The 25,779-nt window shown below is 54.5% G+C and overlaps 11 protein-coding genes across 11 annotated transcripts; 7 read left to right on the plus strand and 4 right to left on the minus strand.

Moving 5' to 3' along the window:
- Window positions 1–2,875: 2,875 nt before the first annotated feature.
- Window positions 2,876–4,353, plus strand: LAESUDRAFT_559837 (uncharacterized protein). Its single transcript, XM_040902947.1, has 3 exons — window positions 2,876–3,295; window positions 3,346–4,000; window positions 4,076–4,353. Exons 1-3 carry the CDS (start codon window positions 3,130–3,132, stop codon window positions 4,116–4,118), a joined length of 864 nt encoding a protein of 287 aa, XP_040758013.1. The 5' UTR covers window positions 2,876–3,129; the 3' UTR covers window positions 4,119–4,353.
- A 244-nt stretch (window positions 4,354–4,597) lies between these two features.
- LAESUDRAFT_764762 (uncharacterized protein) lies at window positions 4,598–5,161 on the minus strand (the record flags this gene model as incomplete). The annotated part of the gene is made up of 1 exon (XM_040913503.1): window positions 4,598–5,161. One exon carries the CDS (start codon window positions 5,159–5,161, stop codon window positions 4,598–4,600), a length of 564 nt encoding a protein of 187 aa, XP_040758014.1.
- A 2,139-nt stretch (window positions 5,162–7,300) lies between these two features.
- LAESUDRAFT_559923 (uncharacterized protein) lies at window positions 7,301–8,302 on the plus strand. Its single transcript, XM_040902948.1, has 3 exons — window positions 7,301–7,472; window positions 7,528–8,040; window positions 8,095–8,302. Exons 1-3 carry the CDS (start codon window positions 7,423–7,425, stop codon window positions 8,114–8,116), a joined length of 585 nt encoding a protein of 194 aa, XP_040758015.1. The 5' UTR covers window positions 7,301–7,422; the 3' UTR covers window positions 8,117–8,302.
- On the minus strand, window positions 8,182–8,899 carry LAESUDRAFT_688338 (uncharacterized protein). Its single transcript, XM_040905988.1, has 2 exons — window positions 8,637–8,899; window positions 8,182–8,568 (listed from the first exon to the last, which is right to left on the minus strand). The coding sequence occupies exons 1-2, from the start codon at window positions 8,840–8,842 to the stop codon at window positions 8,454–8,456; spliced, it is 321 nt and encodes a 106-aa protein (XP_040758016.1). The 5' UTR covers window positions 8,843–8,899; the 3' UTR covers window positions 8,182–8,453.
- An 85-nt stretch (window positions 8,900–8,984) lies between these two features.
- Window positions 8,985–11,262, plus strand: LAESUDRAFT_732431 (zf-DHHC-domain-containing protein). The gene is made up of 12 exons (XM_040910238.1): window positions 8,985–9,302; window positions 9,363–9,421; window positions 9,473–9,505; window positions 9,559–9,739; window positions 9,796–10,028; window positions 10,082–10,112; window positions 10,169–10,203; window positions 10,258–10,388; window positions 10,442–10,597; window positions 10,653–10,786; window positions 10,848–10,973; window positions 11,043–11,262. The coding sequence occupies exons 1-11, from the start codon at window positions 9,053–9,055 to the stop codon at window positions 10,955–10,957; spliced, it is 1,353 nt and encodes a 450-aa protein (XP_040758017.1). The 5' UTR covers window positions 8,985–9,052; the 3' UTR covers window positions 10,958–10,973; window positions 11,043–11,262.
- A 91-nt stretch (window positions 11,263–11,353) lies between these two features.
- On the plus strand, window positions 11,354–14,055 carry LAESUDRAFT_732432 (ornithine-oxo-acid aminotransferase). Its single transcript, XM_040910239.1, has 12 exons — window positions 11,354–11,548; window positions 11,719–11,763; window positions 11,819–11,869; window positions 11,934–11,946; window positions 12,345–12,631; window positions 12,691–12,879; window positions 12,934–13,024; window positions 13,086–13,176; window positions 13,231–13,312; window positions 13,370–13,636; window positions 13,695–13,785; window positions 13,839–14,055. Exons 1-12 carry the CDS (start codon window positions 11,403–11,405, stop codon window positions 13,899–13,901), a joined length of 1,416 nt encoding a protein of 471 aa, XP_040758018.1. The 5' UTR covers window positions 11,354–11,402; the 3' UTR covers window positions 13,902–14,055.
- Window positions 14,056–15,532: 1,477 nt separating this feature from the next.
- Window positions 15,533–15,815, plus strand: LAESUDRAFT_666499 (uncharacterized protein; the record flags this gene model as incomplete). Its single annotated transcript, XM_040905256.1, has 2 exons — window positions 15,533–15,629; window positions 15,697–15,815. Coding segments are annotated over 2 exons (216 nt in total), but the record flags the coding sequence as incomplete, so codon positions are not given.
- A 1,717-nt stretch (window positions 15,816–17,532) lies between these two features.
- Window positions 17,533–19,937, minus strand: LAESUDRAFT_560262 (uncharacterized protein). The gene is made up of 3 exons (XM_040902949.1): window positions 19,363–19,937; window positions 18,874–19,310; window positions 17,533–18,811 (listed from the first exon to the last, which is right to left on the minus strand). The coding sequence occupies exons 1-3, from the start codon at window positions 19,751–19,753 to the stop codon at window positions 17,711–17,713; spliced, it is 1,929 nt and encodes a 642-aa protein (XP_040758020.1). The 5' UTR covers window positions 19,754–19,937; the 3' UTR covers window positions 17,533–17,710.
- A 551-nt stretch (window positions 19,938–20,488) lies between these two features.
- On the minus strand, window positions 20,489–22,640 carry LAESUDRAFT_732434 (uncharacterized protein). The gene is made up of 3 exons (XM_040910240.1): window positions 22,035–22,640; window positions 21,239–21,984; window positions 20,489–21,185 (listed from the first exon to the last, which is right to left on the minus strand). Exons 1-3 carry the CDS (start codon window positions 22,387–22,389, stop codon window positions 20,871–20,873), a joined length of 1,416 nt encoding a protein of 471 aa, XP_040758021.1. The 5' UTR covers window positions 22,390–22,640; the 3' UTR covers window positions 20,489–20,870.
- An 80-nt stretch (window positions 22,641–22,720) lies between these two features.
- Window positions 22,721–23,010, plus strand: LAESUDRAFT_732436 (uncharacterized protein). Its single transcript, XM_040910241.1, has one exon. The coding sequence runs from the start codon at window positions 22,776–22,778 to the stop codon at window positions 22,980–22,982; it is 207 nt and encodes a 68-aa protein (XP_040758022.1). The 5' UTR covers window positions 22,721–22,775; the 3' UTR covers window positions 22,983–23,010.
- A 440-nt stretch (window positions 23,011–23,450) lies between these two features.
- Window positions 23,451–25,076, plus strand: LAESUDRAFT_560332 (uncharacterized protein). Its single transcript, XM_040902950.1, has 4 exons — window positions 23,451–23,490; window positions 23,591–24,163; window positions 24,222–24,356; window positions 24,413–25,076. The coding sequence occupies exons 2-4, from the start codon at window positions 23,717–23,719 to the stop codon at window positions 24,974–24,976; spliced, it is 1,146 nt and encodes a 381-aa protein (XP_040758023.1). The 5' UTR covers window positions 23,451–23,490; window positions 23,591–23,716; the 3' UTR covers window positions 24,977–25,076.
- The last annotated feature ends 703 nt before the right edge of the window (window positions 25,077–25,779 follow it).

Genomic DNA, 25,779 nt, shown 5'->3' on the forward strand with positions numbered 1-25,779 from the left:
TTCTTGTTTTCTTTTCTTCTTTTGGTTTTTCTCCGAGAAAGTTGAACTGCAGCGCATTGGTGCCGCAGGGGCGAGATAGTTTTCCAGCGCTTGAATCGAAGTTCGCGGACCCTGTCAATCGCACAAGGACGTTGGACGACAGCCTGTCCTAGGATGACCACCCCGTTGGCGGCAAAGAAAAAGTTGACGTGAACACTACGATCACGAAGACCTGATTTTTTACTCCGTCGGATCTTGCATCCAGCAAAATTCCGCTCGCGTGTCACGGGTCTTTGTGAAAGGGGAGTCAAGCTGGAGAAGCTCAACGCTTCTTCTCCGAGTGCACGGATCGCTCACCAGAATCAACAGCGCACGATGCGCGGTGCGCGCGCTTCGACTGGGTCATGCATGCACAGGGATCCCAAGAGAACCTTGAACGCACAAAGAACGGATGATATCGCAATCGCTGTTCCTCCGCTCCGATTGATTAAAATAATTCTTGATCACCTCTCACAGCTATCTATGAAGTGGCTGCGTCACACGAGGGCTGAGGAGGACGCAGGACATACAGCCAGCGATTATTTTAACCTTCAAGCTTTATACCGCACACACAGACGGATCCGGATATGGAGCCTTCCGGTGCACGCACGTCCACGATGCAATAATGCGTCCAATGCCCATACCTAGCAGCCAATTCAAACACACTCGGACCAAACACGGCGCGCGGTTGTGCAAGTACGGAATGACCTGGGAACCTACCGCGCGCGCTGCCAAGTCACACGCACCTCCGCGAGTCCGATATGCTATGCACGCATCGGAGAAAGTCCGAGAACGCAGCCCGCTCTGTGCCCAACGAATCCTCAACGGAGAGCGCCACGTCATACGCGGCAAATGTAAATTGGCACAGGGGCGACTGCTTCATGATCGAAACTACTGCAGCCGTGGCGAATGAATTCGCGCTTCGTGTCTTCGTGTCTTCGTGCAGAAGAAGTAATTCCCGAGAAGGCACGTCACTGGGGTAAAGCCTCCGCCCCTCGACGTAGACCCTGAAGCTGAAGCTGCAGGCCCGAGACGTGCGTCCTGACTCCTGCGCGCTCGAATTTCCGACGTGTTCCCTCCGAGAGGTTGATGTCATTACGGCAGCAAGCCCTAGGCCTCACCGGTCACCTCTGAGCGAGCAGCAGCCGACATGGGCAAGCACACCGCGTCGCGATGGCACCAGGCGTACGCGGTTCAGACAAGGACAAGCGGAACTTCCACGGTACATAAAGCGTGAGCGAATCCGGCCCGCTTGGTCTCACGCAGCCGCACGCACGCGCAGCCGTGACCTGCGTGCTACGTGTGTCTAGCGGCAGAGCGTCTGACAGCCCGGAATGGCAGTGCACGTCAGCGAGAGGAGACGGGGAGGAAATGTGTTCCTGGACAGCACATCGCTTCGATGTGTCACGTCTGCGTACGTGGCTGGCTGGCTCGCATCGCGCGCGTGAGAAGGGAAATCACTCACCGCTTCTTGCTAGCACTGGCGTCCGTGGAAGTCTGCGTGGTGCGCGAAGGTGGCAGACGCGTGATCCGTAGGTGGAGGCTTCGAGAAGCTGCTCGCAGAGAGGTATTTTTCCGGGATGGGCGCTGAAAAGCGGTCCGCGGTCGTTGTTCTGATACGCGGGAGGTATCGCTGTGCACGCATCGTCAAAATGCCCGCTTTCCGACACTTCGCCCAGTCGCTTGCGAAGGACGATGTCATCGGAGACAACTGTGTCTGACGCCGTTACTCATGCTGGATGACTGTTCTGGTCCCTGAGGTAGATAGCTCCGTAGCTAGCACGGATTGGAATGATGAACGGTGGCGCTGGCGTTTTCTCCATAACGTGCTAGCCTGAATCGGCGAAGAAGATCAAAAGGGTCCATAGCAGATGGTAGCCACGGCAGCCGGCGCTGCGTTGGCAGCACCTGTCAGCGTGCACGTCGGACGTTGTAGTCGTATGACAGAGTTTGCAGAGGGAGTTGAGATGGCGATAGCAATATATCCTCGCCTCGCCCACGCACTAACGAACGAACGAACCGCTGACGTCGCCTCGCACGAGGACCTGCGTGCGAAAGCGGAAACGGCTTGTCTGCACGCTACAAGGTTCAATTGAATGCACCGGATCAACAGCGTACGGATGGGCTAGAAGAAGGGTGTGCGTCGATGAGGCCAAATGAATGCAAGTTCCTCGTGACTCATCAGGAATATCGCGCCTGGGGCAGCTTATGGTAATGGAGGAGATCGTAACGGTACCGAGACCAGAAGGCCGCGGAGCAGGCCAGAATCGCTTGAATGAGAAGATGGGATGTATGTAGATGTTCAGAATACCGGAGACTCGCCGAGGTGGACGCGGGACTGCGCGCTACGTCCGAGAGGAGGCCACCGTCGAGGACTGTTCAGAACACGCACGCGGGCCTCTCCTATCAGGAAGCGTGGAGCAGTTGATCCACGGTAGTCAGCTTCTACCATTACCGCCTTTCTAGACCGACGAAGCGCAAGATTGGGGGTGATCATAGGTGGCTTCGACTCACATGGCACGCTCGCTGAGCGGCTCTTTTGTGAGCGAGATGGACACCATCGAGGCACGGAAGCGGTGCCAATGTCGGTTCGAGGCGTGTGCGAGCGTAGCGAAAAGGCGAGAAGGAGGCGGGGGAGAATGGAAGTGTCCTGGGACGAGGAGTGCTTGGATCCGCGGGGAGCCGAGGAAAGCACGAGTAAGAAGTAGAGTAGAATTCCGCCCAAACTCCACGCTGGGCGCAAGTCACTCGAGTGATCCTCAGGGGAGGCGGGCGTGTTGAAGCAAGACTGGCACGCACGGACTGCGATAAATAACGATCACGTAAAATAGACGAAGGCCGGGCATCAGTGCTGCCATGTTGAGAGGAACTGTCAAATGGAGCAAGGGCCGGCCGGACGTGTGATGGGCGCCCAGTCATAACGTTGATCAACGACATCGGATGAACGAGGACTAGCTCTGGGAAGCTCTCTCCTGGACAAATTCATCCTCGCTTACTCTTCTACTTCCTCCACATTCCCCTCCTTTCAGGATCCGCCGCCCATGTCTCCCTCCCTCCGATATAAGCCGCCCCTCCGCGTCCTGCTTTCGCCCTTCGCCACCACCTGTGACCATGTCCGCCAAGTTCCATCTCCGCCCCGTCGCTACCCTCTCCGACGGCTCTACCTCCCCCAGCACCTCCACCGCCAGCGAGCGCAGTCCCCGCTTCAACCACCGCCCCTCTGCCCAAGCCGCCCCACGCGGCCTCCGCCGCCCTCTGTCTCCGTCCTCCCTCCGAGGTATGTACCAACCACGTCGATGACATAGCGCCCTCACACGATTCATCCAGACGTCGACCTCTCCTCTACTAATGACGCGAGCACTAGACGATACCCCGCCCCTCCGACCGGCCACGAACTGATGGCTCTCTTCCCCGCCGCTCCACCGACCAACCACCGCCCTGGCCCGACGAGCGGCTACTTCCTCCAGCAGGAGCGAAACTTCTTCGCCCAGAAGGGCAAGGAGATCGTGCGCGTCCAGATCGAAGTAGACATGCCCCGAGACGACGGCGACCAAAAGTCAAGAGCGCGCGACCCTGCAGCGCCTCGCCAATGGACTGCGGCTCCTCCCAACGGCGTCCCGCCACACGCCACCGCACAGCGCTCTCCCCTGTCACACTCTCCGCCTCCCCAGTTCGCGCCGCCCTCCGCGGGTCGGAGAGGCGTGCCAGTCGTCCCTGTCTCTGCCCAGCCCGTCTACCCCGGACCACCATCGATGCACGCCGTCCACACGCACCCGGCAGCCCCTTCTCCGGTCGACGTGCCGCATGCCGGCTATCCGATGCGCCCAGCACAGGAGCCTGCCATGCCTGCTGCTGCACTAGGAAAACAGGTAGAGCTGCACCCGGACGATTATCGGGATGATCCTGACGAGGCGTGGCGTCGTCCGATGCCACACAACGAGCGACGGCGTGCTGGAAAGCATACGAAGCGTGTGATTGTGAAGTGAGCCTCCTCCTTGCCGGTGAGAACGCCTGTTCCCGTCGTGCACGACCCTGATTGACAAGGGCCGTGCTTCAGTGGATCTTGTTACTACCATACCGTACTTCGCATGCGCCGCTGACATGCGCGTTCGTCGCGAATGTGTTCGCGCTGATGCCGATGTAAATCTGATCCGATGTACGCGCCGCAGCAGATGATAATAATTTCTCGTCTCGCCCCGGCCACCCCTATACAACCGGCCATGTGATATGATACAGTCCGCTCTGATCATGATCGACTCTCGGCCATCAGCAGCCCAAAGATCCTGTCCAATCTCGCCCGATATGCTTCCGTGTGATTGAACCAGACGCCGACCTAGCACCAATCTGGCCGCGAAGTTCAGAGGACTGCGGCGCGCAGGCGGTCCGTGCAACGTTGCAACTTGTGCACATGGAGGGCCGGAGTAGGACGAGCGCCACATTGCATTGAATATTGATCTCTCGCTTCGGGACGATATATCTTCCAGCGCGAGGCGCGAGGCGATCACACCCTCGGTGTGCTCGACGCGAGGCGCTATCCGGAGTAATCGAGCCTGCAGCTCGGCTCACGAGGCCCTTAATTCTAGCGACGTTGCTTGAGCGTAATGGACTGGTGACACGCTCTCGTCAGGCGTTTTAGCGCCGCGCAATACAAACGGCGACTTGGGAGCTTGAGCAGGGGCGAGCGTCTTCTGGCCTTGTGGAGGGTGCCGCTCCCCGGCTTCTGCGTCTTCGTCTTGTGTATGGTTGGATGGAGAGGACGAGTCGGAGGTGTAGCTAAGCCTCGCTGGATCCTCGCGTCGTGACGTCTCCCCAACCAACCCATCACCACCCGGGCGTGAGAGCGGTCCGTGCGCGGGATAGGTTCTATCTGCATGCGTGATGACAGATCCTGCTGGCCACAAGGCACGGGTACGGAAGGCTCTTCTGCAGGCGACGCGAGCCACAAATCACAAAGATCACAAAGGGGCACGGTTGCGCGCGCGCCAAGCGTCCCCATCAATTGCCATTCGCCAGCGGCGTGGTGACAAGACACATCGTTCGTGCTACTTATGAGATAATTGATATACGTATGCGTGCCTAAGCCCCTGAGCGGAGTAGACTTTTGCCAGCGTAGAGCCTCAGCCTCAGCCTCAGCCTGAGGCATGTGGCTCCGAGGGTGTGAGACGTGAGACCAAGATGATCCGTGGGGCGATGAGCTGACCTGGGACAGAAATACTCGCTATTGGACCAATGGTGGCCGAGGATTAATGTTCCGAGGGTGCTGCGTCGAGAATCCCAATATTGCTGTCCAGATTGTCCGCGACCCTATCCTAATGTTTTGTAAATTAGAGTGTGATGCCCCTTCACAAATTATCTCACCACCCCGCGGACGTTCCCGGGAAAAAGGGATGCACACTCTGCAAATCGACCCGTCCGTCCCGGAAGAGCACGGACAGGCGGCCATCCGAAACATCGCATCATCTGGCACTCGGAACTCCCGAAAGTCGCCGGAGAAGTAAAGAGTGACTTTGCATTACATAGCGACCCCCGCGCGGGCATGCGCTTCCATGCTTTAGGGTACCAGCACCAGCACGATACGTAAATGCTGAGCGATCTAGCATGCGAGCCTGCGCTGCGCCGCGCCTTTGGTATAGATAGCGGGCTCGGCGTGTGTCGGCTCCTGGGATGACTGAATGGGGCTTCTTGTGGTTAGCGTCAGCGGCGTACCAGCGATCGTCTCGATCGTGAAAGTGGGTGTGTGATGTGATGTGGAACAGAAAGAGAGCCGCGCGGGTCGGGCAGCTTCTGGGCTCAGAAACAGGCGGTCGTGGCCGTGGGGGGTTGTTCGTACAGCCGGAATGTTGGGTGTTAGCAGCGGACTACCGTTGGCGTAGGAGCGAGGAGCAGCACTGGCCGGGTTACAACTAAGCCCTCGCCGCGCCGGGAAGACGATCGTGCGGTTTGGGTTGGCGCGTTCTACGTACCAAAACGGACGGAGGAAGTGAGCTTCGCGTTCGGGACGGAACCTATCAGATACGGACGGAACGGGCTCTGTACATCGTGCAGTCAGTCGCGCGATGCGTTGTTAGTGACGTACTGCATGATGCAACGTCATCGTCATGTCCGTTAAATATGCAAGGTGCTTCTGAGATGAGGTGAATGAATGAATGCATCATGCATCATCATCGTTTCACGATCGGAAGGTGCGGAGATGCGATGCGCGCGTCACAGAAGCAGGCCATTCAGTCTGTCAGTGCGCGGTGTTATATTGCACGTTGTCGGCTGTCGAGGCCGCGTAGCGGGAGCTTGAGCTGTCGTGACGTCGAGGACTCATTAATCATTTCAAAAGTGATGCGGGGTAGCGTCAAAGTCTGCGTCAGAGGTCATGCGCACGGTGCGAGGCATTCTTTGCTTGATGGCGCAATCTCATTGGATACAGATGGCCATGAATGAATGAGCAAAGAGAGTCTTGTCAATGTGTTCAGGTCACGGTAGAGAACGGCGCCCGCATGATAGCGCTGCCGCCTTGAACGGTCCACGAGGAGTGCTAGTGAGCCGCAGAGCTACCGATATATCTGCGTTGCAGGCGTCGTGACAGTTCGTTCTTGCGATGGGTCGGAGGCGGATGGCGGCGTCCATCATTTCAGGTTAAGCGCTTGTTAGATCAGCGGCGATCGCCGACAGCATGATCGCACCGCGGTTAACGTTAGAGGTCGACTTGCAGCTGCATCACGCAGAAACTCTATATTCCTTACTTTGTATCGCAGGACAACCATCAATCCTTTCACTCAAGCGCATTGAGCTCGTTAGCGTGTGTAAATCATGGTGAGCGGCTCTCCCCGGAAGGAAGTTCGGTGATGCTGACGGAGGCTAATAATGCAAACCCAATCATCGCACGCCGTATTCGCACTCCATCGCACTCCTACGCGCGCCTAGTCGAGGTCAACGAAATCCAAGTCGACAACCGACAAGCAGATGGACGGAAGGATCGAGCAGTTTGTTGCAGTGACAGGCCTCCCGTGAGTTCTCTCAGTATTTGTTCGAGAAGTTGCGCGCACGTTGTAGCGAGAGGGAGTCTCACGAGCCATCAACATGCAGGCCCCGGGAAGCGAGACGGTATATCGAGAAATATAATCGGTTGGAGGTCGCGATCGACGCATACTACAACGATCCGCTCTCCGCACAAACCGTTCCGCGGAACGCCGCCTCTACGAGCAAGCTGGGCCACCTCTTTGACCAGTACAAAGGTAGGTGGGAGCTGGCGTGTATTCTGCGGGTGCGCGCGCGCGATCTGAGTCGACGGTGACAGATCCGGACGGGGAGGAGATCACGGCGGATGGCACGATCCGATTTTGTGCAGATCTCGGAGTGGATCCCGAGGATGTCGTGTTGCTCGCGGTGGCGTACGACCTGAAATCTCCGCGGATGGGAGAGTGGTCGAGGAAAGGATGGGTCGATGGATGGAAAGCTTTGGGGTGCGTCAATAATCTGCTACGATGCATGAATCGTCTAATGCCGCTCTCATGGCAGGTGTGACTCCATATCGGCTATGAAGAGCACTCTTCCCCGGCTGCGAGACAAGCTGGGATCCGACCCGGAGTACTTCCGGCGGGTATACAACTTTACGTTTGACTTTTCTAGGCCGGCGGGGCAACGGAGTCTTGGTGAGTCCGCAATGGGCTGTATCTCCGCGACGTCGATTCATTCGCACATAGGATTGGACATGGCAGAGGCATTCTGGGCTCTTTTGATACCCCATGGCCTACGAGGCGGCGCGCTGTCACACCTCCGCTCGGGCGATGGAGAGGAGGAAGGTGCGCAGACAGCGGAGGAAGAGGGCTGGAAGGAGGAGTACACGCAGTGGTGGTTCGACTTCCTCAACGAGAAGGGAGGGAGAGGTGTCAGCAAAGACACATGGCAAATGGTGCGTCACGGCATGTCTTCACGCTGCGGAAAATTTCCTGATACGCAGAGCTTGGCCGGCTTAGTTTCTCGATTTTGTGCGCACGATCGACGGGAAATTCGAAAAGTACGATACGGAGGGTACGTGTACGTTGCATGGACACTGTGGCTGGGTTCTGACTGCGATTCTCCCAGCTGCGTGGCCATCGACACTTGATGACTTTGTCGGATACGCGAAGAAACGATTAGCTTCCGGCGCTGCTTGAGCGCATTCTCGTCTCTGTTCGGCTCGTTCATCCTGCTACTCTACGACTGCATGGGCACAATTTGTACGATAGAAGAGCGCGTGTAGCAAATATCTCAGCTATGGCGTTCAATTTCTACTACATGGATGTTGACTTTTCGCAAGACTGAGTCCGGTGCAGATGCATCCATGTTTTTGTGTCGAGGCATTTTACGCGCATACGACCGAATAATGGCGCAGAAGCACCGAAGCGGTACGATCGTTCGAACATGCTGTAGCGATTTCGAGTACGACTGCACTTTAGACACTGTCATAACGTTATCTGAACAGACGATAGCGTCGGAAGGAATGGAGACTCCTTCAATACAGACAGCTTGCGTGGTCCTTGGTACACGGTAGTGGCAGCCATCAGTTTCGCAGCCTCCCTGTCGAATATGTAACGTATTCACATGAGCAAACTCTCCGACAGAAGCCATACAAACGCTGTATTCACCTGTGGGCGATCCGGACAACTGTCTCTGATCCTTCTTCAGAAACCCATAGCACGTCGACGTATGTATTGGCAGAGACTAGGCCAAACGACTGGTCGAGAGCGTCTTGGAGCGACTTTCGCAATAATAGTGCGTCCGTGCAAGGTGGGGATACGGAGAATTTGATGTAATGGTATGAGAGCGGCGAGGTCACGGTCCAGGTGGGCATGAGCACACGAATTACTAGCGTCCAGTTTTCAGCTTTTCCTTGCTCGCAGTGGATGCGAGAGAAGCGGTATTTAAAGACTCACTCACGTGATGGTGTGGCTGGAATCATGCTGTGGCGCGAGGTGCGTCGCTCGCTGACTTCACCTCGTCCTACCTCGGAATTCCACTGCTTTCACAATTGATACCCGCTCGCTTGTATACCTGTCATCTTATGGACAAACATGAAGACTCAGGGAACGATAAAGAGCACAAGTGCTGTGGCGTCATGGAGGAAGCTGTCGCACATTCGAGAGCAAAGAGAGAGAAGAGACGGCAGAAGCCTATGCCATGGATCGTCCTCAAGCTCGCCATCGTGATAACCTTGGGCATCATTGCATACGCGTTCTATGTGTACATCGGAAGACTGTGCGTGCCGATGATTAAGCGACACAAGCATATGTTGGGTGGAAGGGGCATGGGAGGTACGTCGTTCATTCGACGATGGCGATTACGTTTTGATTGGGAACGGGGTTGATCTTCAGTCGCCTTCCTCGTTGTGTTCTGCGTGCTGGGTCTTATGATGCTGTGGTCGTATATGAAGGCATGCTGCGCATCCTGCCGAGGAGAAGGCTTACTGACGTTGTGATTCAAGGTCGTGCTGACTTCGCCTGGCTTGGCTAAGCAAGTGAGTTTTTGAATCATCGGTTAGTGTGAGGGTGACCAGTGAATGTGTTGCAGTATGTGCAACCGTCGCCACGACCGGTATTTGACAACGCTGTGCCGACTTGGTGGGATTCCACAAGAGACCTTATGGGCGCCTCTTACCAATATGTTCCACCCCAGCAAACACAAATGAATGGGACACAATACGATTCCAATTATAGCAATGCAGATGCATCTGCCAGTGCACCAGCTGATGGTTCGTCAGACAAAAGAATTTAGCGGAATCTGCAACTCAAGGATCGTCTATCATAGGTGAAGTGAACGCTGGAATGACAGATGCGATACCCGCTGCCGCTGGAGCCCATGTCGAAAACGCAAAGGGTATCGTTCAAGCAGAGACAAACAAAGTTTCAAGTCAAGCATTGCCCATGATGTTCACGAGAAGGCCATCTCAGGACCCCGTGCTTCTTCCGGAATATAGGTACTGTTATAAAGAGGGCTTTGTAAAGCCTCCGCGAGCGCATCATTGTCGTGCATGTGGAACCGTATGAGAATCATCTCGCGCTTACGAATCGTATCCATCTGACCGCATTCTCAGTGCGTCCTCAGATATGATCACCACTGTCCATGTGAGTGGCTTCTCGATGTTCGTGAGATTGCATCGTGTGACGAGGTGGTCGTTAAGGGATTGGTCAGTGTGTGGGTGCCCGCAACCATAGAGTGAGTCATTCTAAATCCGTGCAACCTAGTGCTGCTCATCACCGCTCAACACAGTTTTTCGTGATCTTCATAGAATGGGGTCTACTATTCTGCCTGTGGACGTTCTCTACAACTATGGCAGAGGTTATCAGGTCTGGTACACGATTTAGTACCGTGGATCCTCAGATAATCGTCATTATCGCGCTGTACGTGTGCCGATCTCCCGATTTTGTGAAAGTCAGCTCATTGTGTTGAGCAGGTCAGCACTCTTTGCTTTCTTCACGAGTGCACTGTTGGGATCGCACGCCATCTTGATCTTGCGCAACTTGACTACCGTTGAGTCGCTCAGCATGCAACGGATGAAGGAACAGGAGGACAGGGTTCTGGCACGCTTGTATGCCTGGCACCAATTCGGGTGAGATCGTCGTTTTCTCTGCAGGTTTTACACATGATGCTAACGGCCTTCTCAGAGCGAAGAGACGCCAGAGAAAACAGTGGGATCAGGAGTGGGGCGAAATTGGCACTGAAGGGAACCTGTGGTGGCTCGGTAGCTACCGGAAGAACTGGGAGTCAGTAATGGGACATCACGTCTGGGAATGGTTCCGTAAGTTCCTCCTTGCGATGCCGGGTTTTCCTGTCCCGCTCACTTTCCGCATTGTTGGTAGTGCCGATTGGACGGAGCCCTCAGGATGGCTTGACGTATCCGACGAATCCGCGATTCGATGCTGAAGGGCGCTGGAGGCCACGTAGCGAGTGGCCACGCGAGTTGCAGTAGCTACGGCTTGTTCAAGGTAAAGAAGCTCACACTTCATCCAGGACCACATTCGTTGGAACTGATCTTGTGTATTATTTCAATGTAGTTGAAGAGACCGCGGCGCTGATCTATATAAGTACTATCCGCAAGCTCACGCTATCTTTTTGCTTTCTCTCGTTTTTGGGACAATATAGCTGCCGATCATTGTATTGATACAGGTCGCACTACATATAGCTTCACGATGTATTCATACCATCGCATCATCATGCTTTCGGACATAGCAGTGCTTTTGGTGGATTAGCAGAGGCTCGACCGCCTAAATGCCATTGGGTGTTGGTGGCTTGATCCGCTTGACATTTCCTTTTCCGGTGCGCCGTATTGGCGAGGCGTGACTCAAAGTTGAGCCGTATTCCTTCTTGCTCCGTCACCACATCGACCTATCGCGAAATATCCTCTGCACATTGAAATGGTTTCATCGCGCTCAGTCGTGGGCTTTTCTGCTAACGGAAATGGATCTGCGAAATCGGCAGTGAATAACAGTGGCGGTGGCGGAGAGGTGCATCTGTCCTCTGCAGACGTGATCAGGCTGGAGCACGAATATGGGGCACACAAGTGAGTCGCATGTTACTCTGCTGGTATATACCACCGTCACCGAGGCCCTTCCCTTTTGATGCCATTCCCAGTCGGAAGGAGCGATGATCGTCCGGAGCGCACCAGAGATAGTTCGCCCATTCCTTTTTCTTGCTCATCCATTGTATCCGTACTGATGCCGTTCGGAACAGCTACCACCCTCTCCCTGTCGTCTTCGAGTCCGCGAAGGGTGCTAAGTGAGCGATGCATGCACCTTGGCGTGTGGCTCGAAAGCTGATCCTTGGAACACAGAGTGTGGGACCCGGAGGGCCGGGAGTATCTTGACATGTTGTCTGCTTATTCGTGAGTTGCTAATTGTGTCTGGCTGTCCTTCTACTGCCGTTTTAACTTAAGCTCGTGCATTCAGAGCCGTAAACCAGGTCGGTATCTCCGCTTTCGAACTAGCAGGACTTCAGCGCACTCCTGTATACAATCCATCTGCTCGATGGGATCGTCGTACTTCCTGCTTTGGCGCGACTGGTCTCATGCTTTCGCATGTCATCGGCGGGCATCGCGGTCTTATCGCAGACATGACATGCTGAGACACGATGCATGCACGCCCACCAACGTTCGCCGCAGAGTCTGATTACAGATCCTTGCGACTACTTAGTTGCCACGCTCACGCCCAGTGTCTCACTATTATGACAAATGCAGTGACCGTTCATACAGAGCATGAGGTCCACTGCAGCGCGCAGTGTCTTGACCCGGAGATTATCTCCCGCTCTCGATTTCGTCCAGCCAGCCAGTTGAACCTAGTACTCACACTTGTATGAATTAGGGTCATTGTCATCCACGCATCGTGGACGCTCTGGTCCAGCAGTCTCAGAAGTTAACGCTCTCTTCTCGAGCCTTCTATAACTCGATGTTCGGCCGCTTCGCCCAGAAGGTCACGCAGATGTTTGGATACGACATGGTCCTTCCAATGAACACAGGTGCCGAAGCGGTCGAGACCGCCATTAAGCTCTCCAGGAAGTGGGCGTATCAGAAGAAGGGCGTTCCAGATGGGAAAGCCATTGTGTTCAGCGCAGAGGGTAACTTCCACGGGCGAACCATCGGAGTCATTAGGTACGCGCTCGGGGAATTCAAAAGTAGACTTTTGCATTTGACACGCTGTTTCCGATCAGCATGAGCACAGATCCGGAGAGCCGCGCCGGCTTCGGGCCCTACCTCCAGGCTGTCGGTCCGACCTACGAAGATAACGGTGAGGTGAAGATGATACGATACGGCGAGATCTCCGACTTGGAACGTGCCTTGGAGCTTCACGGAAAGAATGTGGCCGCCTTCCTCGTGGAACCTATCCAAGGCGAAGCTGGGTGTGTTTCGCCCTGCATGCTATCTGTTGCTACGACTGACCTCCATATACACAGCATCGTGGTCCCTCCAGCGGGTTACCTAGCTAAGGCCCGCGAGCTTTGCACCAGGCATAATGTCTTGTTAATCTGCGATGAGATCCAAACCGTGAGCCTATATACGGTCGTATTGTATCACTGAGTAACCAATAACCCGAACGATCATCTAGGGTCTGTGCAGGACAGGAAAGATGTTGTGCTGCGAACACGACAACGTCAGACCAGATATCGTATTACTTGGAAAGGCTTTGTCTGGAGGAGGTCAAGTAGTTTTGCAAATTCACTGACATGCGGTATGCTCATACATGAATGTAGTTTATCCTGTATCGGCAGTGCTCGCTGACCGGGATGTCATGCTTTGTATTCAACCCGGAGAGCACGGCAGCACCTACGGGGGGTGAGTGATATTGAGGCACATTGCAAGGCACATACTGAGCATCGCGTACGGACATAGGAACCCTCTGGGATGTGCCGTAGCTATGACGGCACTTGACGTTCTTGTGGATGAAAAGCTGGCGGAACGCGCAGAGGTTCTTGGAGAGAAGTTCCGCTCTGCAGTTCGGGCCATCAAGTCTCCTCTGATTAAGACTGTCCGCGGGCGTGGATTGCTTAATGCGCTCGTCATCGATGAGAGTGCTAGCACCAAAGGCCGCACTGCATGGCAATTCTGTCTGCTCCTCAAGAGCAGAGGCGTCCTTGCCAAACCTACGCATGTTGATATGTCAGACTCTCTTCCGTATACAACTTGTTGGCCGCCCATTGACTGACTCGCCTTCCAGTATTCGCTTTGCACCTCCGCTTGTCATTTCCGAGGAGGACCTAATGAAAGCTGTCAAGATTATTGAGTCGAGCCTCGCCGACCTCGATAAGGTAAATTATCATGGCTCATATGTAATTGCATGTGTTTAATGCCATCCATTCAGTTGGACGATATTCCAGGCGAAGAGGAAAGCGAGAAAGGTCACATGGATATGCTTACACTCTGAGGAGGCGTGTTCTCCTAGGGCCTACGAGATGTTCCCGCACATGACCACGCATAGCACAGCACTCATCTCTGTATTTGTAGCTTCTCAAGTCTTAATCATTGTAACCACTCATCGTAGGAATTGACTATCGTCCAAGCACATGACGGGTTCTCATGGTGGTCCTTGTATGAATCAGAAATGAAGAAATGCGGACCAAGGACTGTCTTCTATTAGCGTCAAACGGTAACGTATTCGAAAAAAAAACCCCCGCCACGTCGCGCAGTCGAACGTGACCAGTCTCCGATTTGGAGTGCATGAGCAGTATCCGAATGTGTCGATATCGTGCATAGTTGCGACAGTCATGTTGAGTGCTTTTCTAGGCGGCTCTAAGCTGGTCCAATCGATCCGCTGTGGTATGTTTGTCGGCATGATGTTATTCATGGATCTCGTCTTGTTAAGTGCGTGTGAAAACTAGTACACGACCGTAAGAGAACCATGTAATTAATACTCGACTAAAATTTCAACGCTGCGAACGAACCAGCAGAAGTGTAATAGTAAGCGTACTTACGATAAGCCTTTTGATCTGATGCAGTCACCCATTTTAATCAATGGAAGTGAGGCAAATAACCGCCTTACAGAAATCCCACCTGCCCGTCCCTCTGTTCGGAGTCAGCTCGACAGCAAGGTTCACTATCTCCCGGGTAAAACGTAATGCGTTGACTGTCCCCAGATGCCCCTGCGGCTCCGTCATTTGTCCTGAGATTGGCGTAATCGCCGACTGCGTGAACGCTATCGCAACGATAATAGCCTGCAGGAAGCACGGTCGCCGTCCATAAATAGCATTAGGTATACTACGTATCGGTTGCGAACAACAGTGCATTGGAATGTACGGGAAAGTATTCATTTCTCGCTGCGGCATTGGCTCTGATGAGAATCTGGACTGCAGAAGTTAGAACCATCCAGCGCGCAGTATTAGGGTGTCGACGGTTTTTTCAAAAGCACTGCGACCAATGAATGACTTGACAAAGCACACTGCAAGTGTCCAACCTCCAATCGGATACTGTTTTCGCGCTGAAGGGTCAGCGAGACTCAAGAATTGATATTCCCTTTTGTACACTGGGAGATCGGGTACTAAGAACTTAAGGTGGCACACATATGTATGACGGCTTCAGACATGCAGCTGTTGGTCGCTTCAATTGGTCCTCGTCACGATTGGTCCTTATAGGATCGTGGCCAGCATACCAGATACGGTACTCTGTCGCTGGGGAGGCGTCTGGATACCATCAAATCTATACTGCTCCTTGCTTGTCAGGCCGAAATGTGATGAATGAATTGTTCCATTCCTCCTTCCAGCGTTCACTAGCCTGTGCTGAACTACCGCATGGTATTGCGTGCCACTGCTTCATATGTGTGCGATAGTACGGGACATCGTAATTCATCAGCTCGTCCCTGACAATTATTCTCCGACGAGGATTCATATAAGAGAGGCAGCCTGAACCACTTGGACGCATTTCTTCATCGCAAACAGCATCCAAGGTTCAGCCTTCTACTATCCTCACTTTGAAATGTCTCGACAGAATGTGAGTGGCCGAGTACTTGCCTGCATGCGTCCTCTCATGCCCGGGATGTAGAAAAGCGACAATCAGGATCGAAGCTCCTATTCCAACGAAAATGCCCATTCGGACCGAGAAGACATTGACTACCAGAGGGTTCCTCGGAGGACGCCTATGGCTTGTCAATTCTGCAGAGGTGATGCCATTGTTGCACGTATGGATCCTTTGCTGACCGATTCCTCGCTATGAACGGCGGCTTTCAGCACGCAAGCTGAAATGCGATGGGCGACAGACGTGCGCAAATTGCATTCGTCGGGGACTCATCTGCAGCTACGTACCAGTGTACGTGCACATACGTCTGGCAACCGTGAACGAGCCCTAACAGCAAGTGTGAAATGCAGGTCAGCGCAGAAGTAGCTGGAGATGTTCGTGGAGACTACCTTCAATTTTCGCATCACGTAACTCCTAGATTACCTAGTTGCTACCTGTACTTGACATGACGCACTTCAAGCAATCTGCCACCACAGTAGCTACCGAGCCTGTCTGAATCAATTTCGGGTCATTGATGATGCACGATGGTGTGAGCCCTGATCATTCCCTCCGAGGATTCTCAGTCCGAATACTTGAAAATGCGGGAGTCTCTGTGTATGACTGGTGTGCCGAGGACACAGGCGTCCATCCGTAATCGCAGCGCCATCGGAGAACAACACTGCGCAGATTAGTCAAAGTGGTACGATTACGTGACCAACCAGCCTCCAGGGTAGCATTCACAAAAAACTTCTACCTGGCCGCGAACCTGACTTCGGTGATCAACTCGGCGAAAGAAGGCATCACCTGAGGAAGTGACGGAACGCGCAGTGTCATAAATGGGGCAGAGTGGGAGAAAGAGCGGAGAAACACACGGGAAATTGTGAGCCGCGATAGTTAGCACCCATGTTTAGCATTGTGTGAGCACCTTTAGACGCGGTTTCCACTATTTGCAAACGAAGGACGCTGAGCTTGCACTCTGTTTCAGGGTCGGAACGCTAGTCTGTTCTCACCTGTAGTATCTCGCGCTCTACCTGCGCCAGAAGCGCCCGAGGTCAAGTCACCGAAGCGCGGCAGGACATGAGGCCGTAGGCTACTCGTCTCTGCCCTGAGCTGCTGCAGCTTTCCTGCATTTGTAAGGGTTTAGGGCGAAGCGAATTTCAATTCCTCGGGGGATTCATCGCATTGGAAATCGTTACCATGATGGTGGGGACTCGTCGTGCAACCAAGAGGACTTAATGAAAGCAAGTGGTTGTGGTCCAAGGAGCGAGGTATGAGCTGAAGACAGCGGGTGACAAATTACCCTTGCGTCATCGCTGGCACCGTCATAGCGGAACAGGCGAATGTCCGTGGCAATACGCTTCCTCCCATCCATCATGGCAACATCGAAGTCTGTCCGGTACGGAAATTCGTACCACTGACGTTCAACGAAAGTATCATGGGCCGCACCCCGCGGGATTCGGATGAAGTAACGGGCTTGTCTTGGCTTCATAAAGCCCAAGGGCCCACACAGGCGAATTTCAAGCATTTCGGATCCTCTCAAGGACGCGTCCTACTGGACGCTCCGAGTTTCGTGGCAATGCTCACTACTACCACAGGCAATCAGTCAGCCTTCGAAGATAACACCGTGAGTATGAGTACGAGGGACTTCGTACCCCTGCGCCCGACACCAGAGAAGACTCTGTAACTTGCCGGACGATATGAACTTCGCGAAGGTGCCCCGCGTGTGCCTTCATTTTCCGATGCTCAAATGAACTCACCGGACACAAATCCTCGCCTCATGGTTAATGCGCTTACACAATCCCGAGTTCATACGCTCCACGACCACAGTACAATCTCCACAATCGTGAGTCCGTCTGGGGGCAATCCGCACCAAGCCAAGAAGTCTGCGTAACAGCCTGAACATGAGGAAAGTAGTGCCCTACGTTCACAGAGTTGGCGATGTCGACGTCTATAGCCGAGAGCAGTGAGACATGACGGGTATAGCATCATATTCGTGAGCGCACGTCAAGCTGCGAATTCGAAAAAAAGACCGTGAAATAGGCGGATTCGCCAAAGCCACCAAGTCCATCTTGACACATAAATAAGTTACCAACCGTTTGCCGCAAGGCCAGCATCCAGGCTGAACGGCCCAACCCAGCTCCTCCATTTGCCAATCAGGTACCCCAGCTGACGAAGAGAGCGCGAGAGACGCACGCACACAGGAGAAGCCTGTGGTGCGTCGCGATCGAAGCTTCACAACAGTACCCGTCATTGACTTCTACCGCTTCTATACGACGCAGAGCTCCCGCTCCCCGATCCTCTCGAATTCAAACGCATCTCCTCCCCATCTCTCCGCTGCTCGGCACCGTCCTCCTGTACATCCTCAGGAGGATACGCGAGCGCCAGCGCAGCATCAAGGCTGTTCGCGCGACTCCGCGTCGACGGCGTGCTCGTCCCATTCTCGCTCATACTCAGGTTATTCGACCGGGTCGACGGGCGCGAAATATGGTGCGGTCCCGGCGACGCGCGATGCATGCTCGAGCCCGCGAGACTCATGAGTTCGCGTGAGCCGAGCGACTCGATCGTCGGCATCCGATGCACCGTGCGGCCAAAGACGGGTACGTAGTCGTCGTCAAGATCGCAAGGAAACTGTGCGCTGGAGGTGGAGTCCAGGGAGGGTAGGTATGCGGGGTAATAGCGTGGCCGGTCGTGCTGCGTGAGGGCCATACCTTCTTCAGTCTCGCGTGATAACACATCGACCAGGTTGCGGAAACGGTCGGCGAAGGCAGTGAGGTCATGGTCGGGAAACGTCGCAGGGGGTACATGGTCATCGTCTTGCATGTCCAGAGCAGTGGAAGGCGAGGAGTGGCTGTAAGCTCCTGGGAGTCTTCGGACTTGCTGGCCATACCGGTCGAACTCATCCGGTAGTGAATAGCAGCCTTCAGACGATGACGTCGCGTCATCATGATCACCCTCCACGGAGCTCACCGCGGCTGAACCAGGCTCCTTCTCTTCTCGAGCCGAAGGCAGCTGATACACCTCCCTCGCCTTGCTATTCAGAAAATTCTGAGACGCAACTCGCGCCTTTGAGCTGCGCAAGGGACGGTGTTCTGCGGCACTGGAGAAGCTCTCCGCCGTCATATGGCCCTCCGAGGTGCTCATCGACGGCTGCCGACCAACGTGCTCCATCAACGCCGGCGACAACGGCGAGGAGACACTCGACATCACCGGTGGGCGCAGATCCCCAGCCGACGCGGACGCGCTCGCGATGAAAGGCTGGGATGCGCCCGACTGCGAACGCGAATGCCGCCTGCGACGCGAAGGTTGCCGGGTGACGTCATATTGGTAGGAAGCCAGATGGTACGCAGCCTGGGAAAATGAAAATGGGTCAGGAACTCGGCAACGTAGCAACGGAGAAGTGAGAAGCGCACCACGAACGCGGCCGTAAGCGCGACGCGCACCGCTGCGCCAGCGACCCAGTATTGCCAGGCGGGCGAGGACGCACATCGTTTGCCGAGGCCGGACCACACCACGTCAATGTCCCAATGGCAACGGCCCACGAGCGTGTAGTTGCTGTTGGCAGAATGTCGCCAAAGGGAGGTGAGGACGAGGTTTACGATGGCGGGTGCGAGCAGCAAGGTCGAGGAGGCGTAGTTGAGCACGGTCTGCAAGACGACGTGTGGCGCGTCGATACGATATATCCGGCCAAGTCGAGGAGCGAACACGGAGATCACGAGGGAGAGGATAAGCAGAGTGAGCGACAGTGCAGTGCTCGAACCGAGGGCGAGCGTGATTATTTGTCTCTTGCGATATTTGTACGTGGCGAATGCAAGGAAGTAACGAACGGTGTTGTACGTAGCCCATCCAGCTGCATATCGTTTGTCAGAACGAGCGAGCATGTTGAGAATTCTGGCACATACCAATAATCGTTAGTAGTATTCGCTTCGTCCATCTCAGTCTCCGCAATTTCCTGCGGATTCTCCGCTCCCAGCGGCTCCTGCGCTCGATGGGCGTAGCCGGATCACCGTCTAATTGCAACGCAGTCTCCGCAGGACTGCTGGGCAGGCTCGGATGTCGTGGCTGTCGCGCGAGCAGGTCCAAGTACGCAGGCGAGTCAACATCTTGTGCGTGCAGGAGAGGCGAGGTGGGATGTGAGCGGTCAGAGTGGGACGCGGTGTGGAGGGTGGCCGTAGAAATTGAAGACAAACGTGGGTCGTAAGAGGAGCGCGCGCTGAGGGGGGCGGAGGCTAGAAGAGGCGGCACGGCCGGCTCTGGAGCAAACAGAGCTTGATGAAGATACAGCGCTGCCATAGCGATGCTGGTCACAAATACCGGACCAGAGCGAGCTGATGCAGTCAATCAACTCGGGGCGATTGAAAGGCCACCCTCCCGGTCATGTATTGGCAGATTGAAAGAGACAGGATGACGGGGGCGGGAAAGACTTCCGCTGTGCTTGGATGTCCTGGCGGGCCTGTAGACGCCCACGGTGAAGGAGACAGGCACGTCCGCGAGGCCGCGAGAAGCGATGCCTGTAGTGAGGGGCAAACGCGAAGACGTAACGCACGCATATCGGTCAACGGAGACGGCAATTATGGAAGCGATGGGAGCGGCAGCTCATGTACGCAAAGTTCAGCCTGAGGAAGCGAGTCAAGGCGGCGATGAAGCTGTGGGCGGGGAGCGCTACGGCGACATCGTTACCTTCTGCCGTGGTCCTACTTTAGGGTTGACTTTAGCGCGGGAAGCGTAGACAGCCGTATTCCGCAGGTGTGCAAAGTTGCGATCGTTGTTGGCATTTGCACGATTCAATAGGATCACAATGTCAAGCTATTCTACTTCACGTGACCGCGTTTCGCGTTCAAAATGTTTTGGGTTCGTCGTGCGCTACTCCGACATCGGTTTGCGGCATCGTTTCTCCCAGCCAATAACAGCCGGCAACTATCAGCCAATGCCCTTGACATTAGAATGGGCTTGGCGAAGGCCCATGCACTCAGTTGTGAATGATCAATTAATCACAGCTCAACTCATGAGTCACACCATTATGATGCCCCATAGCCTTCATGTTCCTGCAGCTGTCTCTTGTAGTTAGTACAGAAGAGGCACATTGAGGAGGTGCAGAGACCGCGAAAGAAGGAGGCGGGAAGGAAGAGGAGGCAGGAACTTTCACACTTCTCAACATCAAACAAGAGAAAGATATAGCTTGCCACCGCAGCTTGACTCGTCTCCCATTCTCTTTGCATAAACTCTGTTTAGTAGACACCCGGCCGCATCGATAGTGTGCGAGAACCACGCCATCGACCTGACAATCGTGACACAGGGAAGATACAGATATAAGTTTGTACAACGTATGCAAGTCAGATTGTCACATAGATCAGCGTTGATCCTAGTGTGTTCATCAAAAGTTGCGGTCTCCTGGATCGACTTATCGGCACTACGACAACGCACCCCACAAGCCCAGACCTGCGAACACACTTCCCAGCCCGAGCAGCAAGCCGATGTAGGCAGTGGTGTGAACTCCGATGCGAGGGAGGACGAGTGGGGAATGGAGGAGAGCGAGGAAAAGAAGTAAAATGTAGATGAGAGGAAATGTGATGGCGAAAGCGCGGTGAGAGTAGATCGGCGGTAGACCGATGTCGGAAAATGCAAGCGGCGAGCAGAGGTAAGCCCACGCAAGAATGAGCGTAAGGCCGAGAGAGAGGACGAGCGAGTCGATGCGTTGTAGCGAGGAAACAAACACTGGGATGTCCTGCCGTGCGGCTTTAGCATCTCGCCCAGCAGAACAGTAACGGTCAAACATACAATCGGTGCAATGCCGTATATCTCCTCCAGCTCCTCCCTGTCCTTCAAGCGCACGAGCTCCTCCAAGTCCTTGTCCACAGCCAGCCTGAGCGCGTCTTCAACACTCTCTGAATGTCCATTCGCAGGCTTCTGCATGCCATTTTCGCCATCTTGGGCAGGGCGTGGGCTCAGAGCAACGACTTCCCCTGGCGACGCACGGCTCTTCCTCCCTGCGCTCTCCGAAGCGCCGCTTGCCCTGCCAAGCAACAGCTCACGCACCCTCTCCTCCGGCACCATGACATCGCGATAGAGAGCAAGCTGCTCGTATCCCTGCGCCGTGCCCACCGCAACGTCCGCCAGCGCCCACCCGAGCGCAACCCACCACACGCGCGCGAACGCAGCGTCGTGCCACGTCGGCAGAGGGTACTGCATTTCGTGCCGGACGCGCAGCACGGGCAGCGCGGCAAGCCGGAGCACTGTGCTCAGGAGGACATGCACGATGTTGAACAGCAGCGTGTGCGCGAGCGAGGAAGGCAGGAGGTACGAGGCGAGGCTGAAGAGCGGCAGGCGCAGCTGGTGCGAGAGCGACCAGAGGGCGGCGCCGGTGAGCACTTCGGGGAGAGGGAAGGGAGCGGAGCGTGTGTAGAGGGGTGGGTCGGATTCGAGGTGCTTCCACAGAAGTGGCGGAAGGAGAGCGAGCAGCAGTAGGACTAGCAAGGAGCTCAGCGGTACGAGGGTATAGAGCGCGACCTTTCTCTTGTAGGATCCTATACGGAGATGAGAGACGACCTGCGTGGTCAACGAGCACACAACGCACCGATGTAAAAGCCTCTCTCCCGCAGATCCCACTCCTCTTCTTCCGCCTCATCGAGCACCTCCTCGTCTACCGAATCACCCTCCTCCGGCACTCTGCCCAGCAGGCTATCTCTTCTGTACTGTTCAGGGCTGCTGTGGATATTTGAGCTTCCCTGCGTCGCCCCATAGCTGTGCGTCGACACCGGCGCAGCGGAACCAGATGACTGCTTCGGCTGTATGTTCTCTGTCAGGAGGGGTCTTCGCGCTCTCTCTTCGTCCGCGGCCATTTCCGTGTCTCGGTTGCTTGCAGATCTCTTGCCCTTGTTTCGCCTCGACAGGGAAGCCGTTGCAGCAGCAATGACCGTCTTAAAGCCCATCAGGGTACGAAGAAAGGAGGGTTAGCTTTAACTGCGGCCGAAGCTGATGTGGAAGAGGTAAAGGCTCGTCTGCGCCGTCCAGACCGTCATGGCTTGAATGCGAGAATATTGCTACCGTATGTCGTCAACTCTTCCGTTTCTGATGAGGATACACAGCTGTCGCAAACGAGGGTCATGAGGGTCGGCAGCAGACCGGTCACACGTCGCGAGCTCACGTCTTTTTCGACGGACATTGCGAGAATGAGGATATGTATCGATGGAACGTGCGTCCAGCCTGCAAGCTGTGCGCACTCTACATTCAGGTGTAATACATGACATTGTAACTATAGTGCGCTGATCTTCCGGATTGATGGGTTCTAGTCCGGATCTAAAAGCTTGTTGGTCAGATGGGACAGGTCAAAAAAACGATTCGTAAGAAAAGAGGATTCAGCAACTCGATGCATTCAACAAGCAACCGTGCCCATCTCCATTTTTGTACACTAGGAGACTTTGGTGTAGGCAGGAGGCGTTCTGTCCGCCCATCGAATAGGAATTTCATCCGAAACAGCAAGAAACCGCGTGTTGCATGCGAAACGTCACTCACCACAAACTAGATGCTTCATGCATTAATTTGAAGGTGAATTTCACTGATGGCGAAGAACAGTCAGGTTCACGCATGTATAGGAAGAGAAGGAAGAGAATGGTCAGCCAAGGCTGAAACTAGATTAAAATGGTTCCACATAGTGTGTTCGGCGTAGAAATTGGTATGAAAAGAATCATCACCCTAAGTACACTGAGAACCATGCTCACCTCAATGCAAGCCCACCAGCCCTGGCAGAAGTAACAGAGAAACGAGATGCAGAACCGATGCCGACGAGAGGCGAGAGGAACTTTTTGGCACTTAGGGCAACGGCAAACACCGGCGATCTGCGTTGGCGCCCTCAAACCACTGCACTTTTCAGCCACCGACATGTCATCCGAGGTCCAATCAACGCGTTTCGGAGATGCAAAAATGCTTATGTAACTCCGAAATTGTGTACTTCACTGTGAGGGTGGTAATTTGAAAGATAAGTACTAGCTATGCTATGAGCAAGCCAGTCTTATGCTGTGAATAGCTACACGGTACGTGTGCCTCGCATGACATATAGAATCCGAGTCATTGCTCATGTTCATCACGCTTTTATGTATTGTCTATGATTTTATCACATTTTTGGGAGCCTAGGAGCGCGAGTTGCATCATTGTCGCGGTTGCATTGCGGGGCCAATGATAGTGCCGTGACCGTAACGATTGCGTACAGCGCGGCCGCTCGCTCTCCTACCTTGCGGGCCTCAGATCTTCTTGAATTTCATGATGAATGCACCTATTTTCACCAATCTTCACATCCTCCTCAACCAAGAACCAGACGAGTGGCACCTTGCCCTGCAGATTCCTGCCGAGGAGTTGTCTGTCTTCTCCCTTTGCCCTCCCCGCTGGATGGCCTATCTGGCATTCACAATCACCGGCTGTCGGGGTGTCCTTCTTGGACCTGATCTCACCCCTGTGGACCTCGACGACTCGACGTCGATCGATATATCCCAGAATAACAATTACTACTACCGTCACGAAGGCGACCTCTCTCCTGTTGATTTAGCCATCGAGCGGCGTTGCATCTGGGACTCTTCGTCAGATAGTGGGCGTTGTGGCGATTTTGCGTCCCGCGTCACCGAAAGAGACGGCAACACATGCGTTCTGAGCGGAGGACCTCCTCTCGCGTGTGACGCTGTCCATCTGATCCGCTTCTCACTCGGAGATGAGGTGCGGCCTCTTTTCACACTGAGGTCCATAGCAAACTGCTTATCACTGTACTGTACAGTACATCACTCACCTAACTACCAAGCGAAAAATCGGCAATGACCCTATAATCAAAGAAATTGACGATGTTCGCAATGGGATTCTTGTCAATTGCCTCATTCATCGATATCTTGGGAGGAGCGCGGCATTTTTAAAGGTTCGTTCCGACAGTTTATCCTGTCTTTCGTCCGCTATGCTCAACTTTGCACACAGGTTCCAAATCTCTTCCTGGAAGCACGACACGTGTGTCAGGGCGCCGTCGATCAGGCTTCCTCTCAGTATCACTTCCAAGTTTTTGACAAGACATTGCGTGTCGGCGAATTCAATAAGATGACCTTGCCCCATAATCGACCTGCACGCCTCCCACAGACGTGCGAAGCGAGGGAGTCAATGCCTACGCACACGGTCCTTGCCATATTGTACGGCTTCGTCGCATTGAAGACCTGGGGCGTCGATCAGTTCATGACGGCGTTGCAGGAAAGATGGCCTCGCTTCTACTCGGAAGAAGTCCACAGTAGTCGGGATGGTGGCGCCGAACAGGTGAAGCGGGACATGGAGTTGAGCGAGCAGAAGACGGCACAGCACGCTCAGGAGAGGGCTGACCGGACACATGCGCGCGACAGGATGATATTCGACGCGCTTCTGATGCTGCCCAGCGTTCTGGATCCCGGCAGGGCGCAAAGGATGGAGGAGAGGAGGCGTGAGGCAGAAGAACTTGAAGAGACGGCCTCTCGTGCGCGGGTTGACGAATGGCTGAAGAATGGACTAGACATGTAGCGGTATGAATAGTCGGTGGGCCGCCGGCTTTAGTGTGACCGTCAACGACCTCCTGCCCACCCGACGATTTAGGAGGGGTAGGAGCATGCGAGATTTCCTTGAAGAGGCATGGTTTTTGTCTTGGACGTTTTGTATCACTCCGTATTGATATATTATTCTATCTCTAGCTACATTCCATCTCCTGTCAGCACAGTCACCGTCTATGGCATTTCAGTCTTGCACGAGTGGCAATGTTACGGATCCGTCGGGGGCAAGCAACATCACCACGGCCAACATTTCGATACGAGGCGGGTCTGTGTCAACACCAGCACAGGTGCGAGTGAAGCGTTCTACTGGCTGAGTCGTGTCGGTCAAAGAGAAAAATTACACGGGTTCACATTGCTGTGTCTACAGGCTGATGCCGGTCGCTAGACTTTGGGCGACCGGTTCCAGGTTGACGGGCGCTTACAGGCGTACGAAGCCGTACAAACAATGTCTTTCGACCAATCCGCCGGAATCTGCTCAGTTGCTGTCCCTGAATCGGGCTTCGCACTTTATTGGTGGCCCAGAACGCGTTCGAGGAGTTTCTACCTCGACGACACCGACATTCTCCACGACCAAGGTTGACGAAGTCTCTGCAGTGATAGACGGTCGCTGCATTTGTGCTCTCGCCATGGAATGGGAACAGCATTTCGGGACAGCCGCTGAAGCGGCGCAGGTTAGGACGGTCTGTGCGATGCTCCGCCATGGCTCTGCTGGCCGCGCTGGTCGTGGCAGGCTTGAGTATCGTCTTTATTGTGTTCGAGTAAGACACTGTTTGAAGT

This window comes from Laetiporus sulphureus (assembly GCF_001632365.1).
Source record: "Laetiporus sulphureus 93-53 unplaced genomic scaffold LAESUscaffold_86, whole genome shotgun sequence".
NCBI lineage: Eukaryota > Fungi > Basidiomycota > Agaricomycetes > Polyporales > Laetiporaceae > Laetiporus > Laetiporus sulphureus.